The sequence below is a fragment of the Chrysemys picta genome, unplaced genomic scaffold (genome assembly GCF_011386835.1).
Source record: "Chrysemys picta bellii isolate R12L10 unplaced genomic scaffold, ASM1138683v2 scaf20, whole genome shotgun sequence".
Taxonomy (NCBI): Eukaryota; Metazoa; Chordata; order Testudines; family Emydidae; genus Chrysemys; species Chrysemys picta.
Genome location: NW_027052727.1, coordinates 240,540 through 250,303, shown reverse-complemented (window position 1 = coordinate 250,303; position 9,764 = coordinate 240,540). Strand labels below are relative to the sequence as shown.

The window sequence follows — 9,764 nt, the reverse complement described above, 5'->3', positions numbered from 1 at the left end:
GTGCTGGTCAGTTTCCCAGATTTCTGGGAGGGGCGCTCCAGCTGGTTCTGCTTTGCAATGCTAAGAGGAACCCCGAGATCCTGATTCTCGTCCTTGTCACTGCCAATACCACCTGGCACAAGTGTTACACCCCCATCGCGTTCTGCACAACCCCCGTTCCTGCCATCTCCTCTGGCTTGATCCTCTCCATTTAGTGCGTCCTTCGTCTGGAAGGCCGATGATACGGTAATGCCGCAGAGTCCCACTGAGAAATTAAATCCCTGGCTCACACCTGCCCGGCTTCAGAAACGTTGGCATTCTCGGGGAGGAGGGAGGGAGCCCAAGAAATCTGGTATCTGCGGTAAATAAAGGCTGGGCAGACGTTCCGGAGGGGGCTCCCTCCCTGCCCACAGGCCAGGCTTGAGGCCAGCGGTTGAGAAAGCAAGATAAGCTGGGTGTGGAGTGGCGCTTTCCCCATAAAGGCATGGAGCCCCGGCTCTGGTTTCTGATGTAGAAGTGGGACGCTTCAGGGTGCTAACTCGCCCGCTCAGCTGCAGTGTCGGGATGGGTGAGTTTTATTGAAATGCCCAGTATTTCACACAGCCTGGAGATGTAGGGCCAGAGCCTGGTGGTGGGCACCACAGCCCCAGGCGGTGTGGGCACGTGGGGGAGGTGCAGTGGCAGGCATGCTATGTGGCCCCTGTGGGACACCATGTGCCCTGAGTGCCCGGGCACAGAAAGGAACGTGCCCAGACAGACGCAGTAACTACCGCATAGAGAGGGGCAGCCTGCACTCCTCTCAGTGCCGCCCCTCAGCCCGGGCAGGTGCACAAGGGGGAGGGGAGCCCTGGTGCATCCTCTGCTTTCCCGACCCCGCCTGGCCAAGGCACAAGGGATGGGGGCGCAGTGAGGTACATGCTGCTTTTCCTTTGAAACGGAGCAGCATTTCCCCCAGCAAGTGCATGCTGCAGCATGAGCCTGGCTAGCTAGGAGTCTGGCAGTGCCTCCTGGTGGGTAAAGAGTGCCCCCGGGGCCATGGGGTACCAGGAGCCTGGTGGAGATCCCCTGCCCAGCGCTCTGCTGGACCCTAGGCAGGAATCCTCCCTCCCTGCCCCAGGTTCCTTTGGGCATTGGGGCCAAAGTACTTTAGAACACAAAGGAACTAGCATAAGCCATGTTTTAAAAATGGGGAAACTGAGGTATGGTGCAGTGTAATGAGTTTTCCAAGGTCACAGGTCGAACTCAGGCCCTCTGTGTCTTAGACTACTACAGTGTGTGAACGGCTGCTAGCTGGCAGCGTCCCCTCTCCTCTGGGGCGTCAGGAGAAGGGGAGGCATGTTTTCAAGGATGAGTGACTCCAGATTGTTATTTCACTTCAGTTCCAAACATTGTAGTTCTGGCTTGTCAGACTCACTGAAATCCTTCTCCTTTAAAGCGTTAACCCTTTGCCTGCCATGGGGTTATGCCTCTCTCCTCTCTCTCACAAGGATACCTGAGATTGCTGGCAGCGTGTCACAGTTACTTGGGCTGTGACATTGTCTGAAGAATTTGGGGTCCAGGCAGCTCCAAAAAGAAGATGTTTCCAATGAAATCTGTCTGGGGATCATGTCTGGGCAAAGTGTTTCCATTGCGACAGTGTGTTTCGGTGTGTCGTTTACACGGTGTTCTCTCTCTCTCTCTCTAATTCATTTGCACGTTTGTATCACGGTCACTTGTGGGGTTAGTTGTGGACTTTCTAACTTTGCAACACCACATGAATACAATGATGGCTGACAGAAAGCACGGTGCCGGACTCCAGTGCGGCTTTAGCCGGTTCTGGTTTGACACACACACACAACCTATTTACCACTGGGGGCTGCATATGCCGTGCTCTGCGTTCTGTGGGCTGTAGCTACACAAGATGTAATACCAGGGCCGGGATAGATATACCTGGGGGGGGCGGGGGGTGAATGAGCCGGTTTCTGTCCAAGAGTCTGGATTGCTCTGGGCTGCTGATCCCGGCAAGGTCATTGTGAATCCCTGCGCTGAGTGCTGAAGGTGGCCTGGGAAAAGCATGTGTGGGGCGGGGGAGGGGTGTCTATGTTAATCCCGGCTGAAATAAATGGCCATGCCCTTGCTAGGGCAGCGCTTACAGTGCACCCCTCAGCGACCTGGCTCCATTTTGAACTCTTTTTGGCCAGGACTGTGGCCCCTGGCGACTCTGCCCACTTTAAGCCTGGCCTGAGCTGGGCCCACAGAACAGCTGCAGTGTCAGCAGCGTGTCCCCCTCTGGGCTGCTGGGCTGCAGTGCAGGGGGCAGCATGCCTGGCGTGGGGCACACAGCAGCTCTGTGCCCTGGGCCCCTCTCACCTGGTGCTCATCTGAGGGGGGCAGAGCCCTGCCGGAGGCTGCCCAGCTGCTGTCTCTGTGTGGGTGAGCGGGCACTGCCCTCCGGCTGGTGGCAGTGACTGTGGACGGGGGGAGCTGGGACAGAGGGGGTTGCTCCGAGCAGCACTCCCCTTGCAGCGGTGCAGCGCGGGGAGAGAGGAGGCAGCTCCTTCCCCACCACAGGGAGCGCTCCAGCCGGCCCTGACCCGCCCGGGACCCGGGAGCCAGGCCATCGGAGCCGCAATCTTTGAATGGTTTTTACCCTGCAGCTGGGTCCCAGCTGTGTGCTAATCGGGCCGGCTGCAGAGACGGAGACAGTGGCCGGGCCGGGGGAGAGGTGAATGGTGGGCTTCACCCCGTCTCCAGAGACTTGGGCCAACCCCCGCCATGCTGACCCCCTTTGAACATCCAGCCATGTCCTGCGGTGCCTACCTGGGAGCTGAGCTCTTCTGAAAATCTGGCCCAGTAGTTGAGCCCTCTGAAAACTCTGGCCTTAGCGTCTAAGGGTAACATTTTCAAGAGTGGCTAAGTCACTTAAGTGCCTAAATCCCAGTGACGTCTAGTGGGATTTAGGCACTTGTGAAACTCTCTCCTGGTCTCATGTCCAGCGGTTTCTGTCCCCTGCAGGGTTCCAGTCCAGCTCTCTCCTGCTTCTGTCTGCGCTGTCCATGATGGCGCTCCTTTGCGTAGCCCCCGTGCAGGGCAACGTGACCCTGGCCCACAAGAAGGTGGGTGAGTAGAGAGGGGTGAGTAGAGAACCCGTCAGAGAGCTTCTATCATCTGCCATATCCGAGATCAGGGCATCGTGGGCCTGATTCTGCTCCTCTCCCCCATGCTGGGGTCACCCCTAGATCCACTTATCCACTGAATGCACCTTCCCGCCCCCCCGCCAGCGCTGGGCCCAAAGAAACGCTGAGTTCTCCGAAGGGATCGCAAGGCCGGCCTGCGCTAGTGAGCCCACTACTCCCATTCGCAGGCTTCCAGCGCCTGGGAATGGGCCAGCCGGGGTGGGGGAGGTGCTGCTCGACTGGCTGTTTGCTTTCCACAGCTTCGTTATCCCTTTCTCCGGTAACGGCTGCCAAGCCCCCGGCAGTGACTGAAGAGCGCTGGTGCCAACCGCAGGGCAGCGTGTGGGAACCAGGCACCCCCCCCAAATTGGCTGGGAGTTCTACCCTTCCATCTCACCAACTCCTATTCTAGGGCTAGCCCCGGCTAACAGCTGGGGATCTCTCGCTAATGCCTAGAAGCCTTGCCTCCAGAGTCCAGGCAGCAGGGAGAGCCAGTTCCTCCTTGTCAGGGGTTTTCATTCCCTTCTCCCCACACCTCCAGCGGCTCTGGGAGCTGCTCAGGGGCTTGCCCAGGCCGGCCAGGGGCCGAGCCAGCTCCAGAGGTGGCCCTGAGCCCCTGCCCCCGCAGTGCTCAGCAGCTCCTCCCCCTCGGCTCAGCTATGGGGGAGGGGCACACAGGGGGATTGTCAGGGGGGTAGGGGAGCTGGGGGGCTCAGGCTCGAGGGAGGACCCTGCGGAGGGGAGGGGCAGTATAATCACAGTGCTCTCATTCTACCAGGATAGTTCGGAACAATTTCCGCCCCAAAGACAAGCCCTTCGATAGGATGTCTGGAATTTTCAAAGGCGCCACAGGGAGTTGGGTGCCTAAATCCCACTGAATTCCAATCACAGTCGGGTGTCAAACTCCCTTAGGCTCTTTGAAAACTCCCATTTAAATTGTCACCGATGGGTTTCATAATTGACATTCGCTGAGATGGATCTGGCAGCGTCTCCCCCACCCTCCCCAAACGATTTCTTCAGCAGTACGGACTCAGGAAGGATACAGAGCCTTGGTTTACACTTGATTCATCTCTTCAAGGTTTCTTCAAAACCAGCAGAGCAAGAAACTATTCTTATTTTATTTTATTGGTAAAATGAAAGTGTAAGATCTGGAGCCGGATTCTGTGGCTGTAGTATTGTGAAATACACAGGACCTGACTCTAAAAACCCAGCCTCCAGTTACCCCAGGCTGATTTGATTGAGCTAGCTAGCGCGCGCTCTCTCCCCCCCTCCCTCCCGCCCCCTTAACCTGATGTTCGTGGCATTTCAGGGTTCCCCAAAGACTGCAGCAACATTCCCAGGGACAGCCCCAGCGGGGTCCATGTCATCCAGCCGGCAGGCTCTCCCCCTCGAGTGGTGTGGTGTGACATGGACACCGAAGGCAAAGGCTGGACCGTTGTGCAGAGAAATTCTTACAACACAGAGATCACCTGGAAGGAGTCCTGGAGCACCTACAAGTACGGCTTTGGGAACGTGCAGCAGGATTACTGGCTGGGCAACGAGTACCTGTCCCTGCTCACGCGGCAGAACATCTACAAGGTCCGCTTTGTTGTGGAGGACAAATCCAACAACACCCGCTACGCAGAGTACGACATCTTCAGTGTCGAGGATGAGCCCAGTGGGTACCCGCTGAGGCTGGGCAGGTACTCTGGGGACGGTGAGGACTATCTCACCACCTACCACTCCGGCCTGGGGGGCATACACGACAACATGAAGTTCAGCACGACTGACAAGGATCAGGACCAGTCCAGTGGGAATTGCGCAAGTAGCTATGGAGGCTGGTGGTACGACAAGTGTCAGAACGTCCTGCTCAATGGGAAAGGCTACATCTACTGGGCAGGGTTCTGTAAGAGTGGGGAGTGCAGGTCTTCCCTCATCCTGGTTAAGCCAACAGACGTGTGCTGGGTCCGGCAGGAGGAGCCCATCCTCCTTGGGAGCCGGCGCCGCTGAGAAGGGGAGACAATATTAGATCAGACACGGCGCGCCAGCCCCCACCTAATCAGTGCAGTCCCTGCAATGCCTCTACTCTGCTCACTCCCTTCCTGTTGGCTTCTGCATGGTAAATCCCCTGGAATAAATGCTGAGAGCCGACCCCGCCGGTGCGTTCGAATGACACGAAAAGCGTGATTGGTGTGTATAACTGGACCCCCGCTTCCACTCTGCCTCGCTGGAAGCCATGTCACTCACTACGACTTTAGACCCACATTAACCTCTGCTTCTCCCAGCCCTGCCACTGCCCCTTGGCATTAGTGATCAATGAATCATGACACTGGATTTCTAGCAACTGTCATTGAGCGTTTCAATGGGGGATGACTCAAAGCCAGGACTTTACATCTGAATTCTGCATGTATTAGCAGTGGTGAGTTTAGGTTCAAAAACCTGGCCTCTGTGTTTTTAATAAATATGGTTATTACATGAGAAAACATTGCAACAGTAATTAGTTGCTGATGAACCACTGAGATTAGATAGACGTGCAACGAAACCACACAATAAAGATATTGGTGTCCCTCTTCAACCCAAGGGGCTAGTCAAAGTTTGGGGCCCTGGGGATGTTCCAGTGGGGAGCAGAAATTGGCAATGGAGTCTGGTAATTGTTTGATGTCTTGTTTATTGACAAGGAACATACAGAGTCCTGCTTCTCCAAAAACAGCAGGAACCAACAGCAGGGATTAGCCTCCCTGCTCTCAGCTCCAAGCCTCTTTAGCCAGCACCTGGCCCAAAAGCTCTCTATGCTCCTCCCAAGATCACACCATGCTCACAGGCTCTGCTCGGCTTTCCTGCTCTGCCTCCGTGTCCTGGCTGCACTGCCCGGCTTGTCTCTGTCACACACGCACCAGCTCAGAACAATACTCGGTGGCATCCTCTGCCCACCTGGGGCTAGTTTCTGGGCACACGCCATCATGGCTTGTTCTACACGAGGCCCCCTTACCTGTTGCTTCCAGCTGTCTTAAATGAAGAGTGCATCCTCACAGCTGTGTCAATGAGATTTTAACTCCACCCATCACATGGTATAATCCAGCTCCTAGCAGTGTATTTATCTGTCAGGCTGACGTCCTCTGAGCATCTCTGAGCATTTCCTGCCTGTTTGGCTTCAGTCACTTCAATCAAAGTTCATTGTGAGCACATGCTGAACACCATAAATGCTAACAGCCAGGGGCAGGAGCACCCCCCCCCCCCGAACAGGGAAAGAACAGGCTAAAGAACAAGTCAGCTGGGCCTGATGAAGTTCACCCTCAGGCAGGGCTTCCAAATCGTGGGCTGTAGCCCAAAGATGGGCCATGACGTAGTCCTGGCTGGTCCACTGGCAGGGTGAAGATGGGGGGGAATGTGAAGGGGCATTGCCCCCCCCCCCCAAAACTGCATCTTTCCAGTCCCCTCCTGACCATGGCCCTTCAGTGCATCCCCAGGACACAAGGCCCTGTCTAATTGGCCTTCCTGACAGAGCCTGCATGGAGAGCGTGCGTAGGGGGGAGTTTGGGGAGCAGGTTTGGAAAGAGGGATGTTTTCAGGGGGAGGGAAGCTGGGAGCCGCTGAGGTGCAGCTGGAAGGATTCCTCCTCCCTCCTCAGCATCTGGGGTGCAGACAGGTGTGGGAGGGGGTTGCTATTTTGCAGTTGGGAGTATCAGGGACCCCTCACCCCCCCGTGCACTGAGCTGTCCCCTCCATCTCGGTTGCTGGTGGTGAGGTGGGGTGGTGAGGGGGGTGGTGAGGTGAGCTGTTTTGCAGTGGCGGAGCGGGGGATCCCCCTGCCCAGGGCACTGACCTCTCCCCTTCCCGCCTCCCATCTCCGCTGTCCATGCTGGGAGCCACCCCCACCCCCAGTCTGCTCATTGCAGGCTGCGCTTGGTGCCCTCCCCAGCCAGCCATCCCTCGCCGGGCTGGAGCATGACGCTGCAAGCGGGGACATCCTCAGCCTGTCCCGGGCAGCCAGCTCGCTCAGCCGTTTTGCTGACTGGGGGCTCCCTGCCAAACCCAGGGTTCCCCTGCACCATTCCCCCCAACTTGGGGTCCCACCCACACCCCAACTCCCCCCTGAACATGGCTACCCCTCCCCTTCCAAAACAACCTGAACTCTTCATACGCCACAGCCCACCCCCGCCCCTCCCCATGAGCCACCTGGCAGCAGTGCCCTCCATAGGACCAAACTGCTCTCCATGTCGCCCTCCCACCCCCACCCCCCAGGGCCAGGCTGGCGCTCTCTGGGGCTGGACCCCGTCTGTGACTGGGGTTTCATCACTCCTGCTTCACAGATGTATACAGAGCACTGTATAACCAGAGTTGTCATAACTATAAAGGGAAGGGTAACAGCTGTCCTGTGTACAGTACTATAAAATCCCTCCTGGCCAGAGACTCCAAAATCCTTTTACCTGTAAAGGGTTAAGAAGCTCGGATAACCTGGCTGACACCTGACCCAAAGGACCAATAAGGGGACAAGATACTTTCAAATCTTGGTGGGGGGAAGGCTTTTGTTTGTGCTCTTTGTTTGGGAAGTCATTCGCTCTTGGGACTGAGAGGGACCAGACATCAATCCAGGTTCTCCACATCTTTCTGAACAAGTCTCTCAGATTTCAAACTTGTAAGTAAACAGCCAGGCAAGGTGTGTTAGTTTTTACTTTGTTTTCTCAACATGTAAATGTACCTTTTACTAGAGTGTTTACCTCTGTTTGCTGTACTTTGAATCCGATTTCTAACACAGCGTTTTGCTCTGGCCTATTGCTCTTTAAGTTTGATTACCCTGTAAAGTTATTTTCCATCCTGATTTTACAGAGATGTTTTTTACCTTTTTTCTTTAATTAAAAGCCTTCTTTTTAAGAACCTGATTGATTTCTCCTTGTTTTAGGATCCAAGGGGTTTGGATCTTGATCCACCAGGAGTTGGTGAGAGGAAGGAGGGGGATGGTTAATTTCTCCTTGTTTTTAGATCCAAGGGGGTTGGATCTGTATTCACCAGGGAATTGGTGAAAAGTTTCTCAAGGCTTCCCAAGGAAGGGAATCCACTTGGGAATGGTGGCAGTGGACCAGATCTAAGCTGGTAGTTAAGCTTAGCAGTTTTCATGCAGGCCCCCACATTTGTACCCTAAAGTTCAGAGTGGGGAAGCAGCCTTGACAAGAGTCTAGTGACTCTCTCACCCTGGGCTCTCCCCAGTATAGACTCTTGTTCACACTAGTCAAAATGATGTTCAAATGCTGAGAAGGAGCAGGGAAGAGGCACAGAAATGACTTGTGGCCTGGCCAGCACACCTTCAAGCAGGCAACCCGACTGGCTGCAGCTAGTCAGCTTGACTAAGCAGTTCCGAGCTCTGTCATTAAGGTCTCTAGTCACCCAGCAGGAGGAGGTAGCTGCATTTCAGGTTTTTGCTCTAGCAGACAAAGGTGTAAGGAGAGTTGGCAAAGCTGATGTTAGAAACATTGACACTGGAAATCCATGTAAGTGTAGAAGAGTGACGGAACCAATCGTGCGGGGATGTGGGAATTCACTCTCACCTGGCCTCTGGGGATGGAGGCAGCACGTGGCTGGCACTTCTCGCTCCTGCCGTACGAGGGGCAGGTGCTGCTACCGACTGCTCCCCCTAACCCCCAACCTGCTGCGCTCTGGGGATGCTGCCCTGCTGTGGAGCTCTCAGGTGTCTTGAACTGGAATTTGTTTGGAGAGAAACTGCTAAGGAGCCTTATCAGCCCCGAGCAGAGAGTACCTGGGAGCCTGCCTGGGTCGGGCGGGTCTGGTACAGCCTCCCCCAGATAAGGCTCTTCCCTGGACCTGCCACCCATTGGAATCTGGAACGATTCCCTCCGAGGTAACACCCGGGGCAGCCAGGGCAGGGCAGGGCACGGCTTGCTCCCCTGGAGCGTTAGGGCTTTCAGGAGTCAGAGGTGCCAGCGGAGCAGGTTGTACGTTAAAGCAGCGAAGGCAGTTGGGGGGCAGAGGAATTGGGTGCTTTGCCATTGCACTTGATCAGCTCAATTTGAAAATTCTTTCAAAGGAAATCCAGATGTATAGATCTGACTGGGGTACATGTACACACATACACACGCACACTCACATGTGCACACTCTCATGTGCACATACACGTACACACATACATACGCACATGTACACATACAGATGTATACAGACGTACACATACACGCACACACGCTGTCCCTGGAGCGCCCCAGGATGCGACTGACGGGGTGGCTGGCTATTATGGAGGCAGAAGGGGTTTGGGAGAAAATAATCAAGAAGAACTTTTGCTGAAAATGCAAACCTAAGCTGGAAATCTGTGCAGGGCTGGGCTCAGCGAAAATGATCTTTTGAGCTGCTCTTGTTAACCGTGGTCCTGTACTTCCTGGTTTGCGTCGGACCCAGGCAGGAGACTGGGCTGCTCTCAGCTGTAGAAGCCATTGGAATGAGCCAGGTCGGAATGAGCCAGGCCCTCAGAGCCTTCTGCCACCAATCGCCCCAGCAGTCACTGATCCACACCAAACCACGTCCTTCCAGTCAGGCAGTTTCATATGCACACGTCAAACCCTTGGTTTGCCACTCAGACACCACGGTGATGGGCACAGTAAGGACCGAGAGACGCTAAACAGGCAGACAGACAAGGAAATAGTG

General features: G+C 55.4%; 1 protein-coding gene across 3 annotated transcripts; it reads left to right on the top strand.

Moving 5' to 3' along the window:
• Positions 1 to 246: 246 nt before the first annotated feature.
• Positions 247 to 9,106, top strand: LOC135977730 (fibrinogen-like protein 1-like protein). 3 transcript variants are annotated; one of them, XM_065578993.1, is made up of 3 exons: positions 253 to 547; positions 2,974 to 3,092; positions 4,444 to 9,106. In XM_065578993.1, exon 3 carries the CDS (start codon positions 4,542 to 4,544, stop codon positions 5,121 to 5,123), a length of 582 nt encoding a protein of 193 aa, XP_065435065.1. In that variant the 5' UTR covers positions 253 to 547; positions 2,974 to 3,092; positions 4,444 to 4,541; the 3' UTR covers positions 5,124 to 9,106. The 3 variants fall into 3 exon arrangements, with proteins under 3 accessions (XP_065435064.1, XP_065435065.1, XP_065435067.1); XM_065578992.1 differs by lacking the exon at positions 2,974 to 3,092 and having other exon boundaries at positions 247 to 547; XM_065578995.1 differs by lacking the exon at positions 253 to 547 and having other exon boundaries at positions 2,681 to 3,092.
• The last annotated feature ends 658 nt before the right edge of the window (positions 9,107 to 9,764 follow it).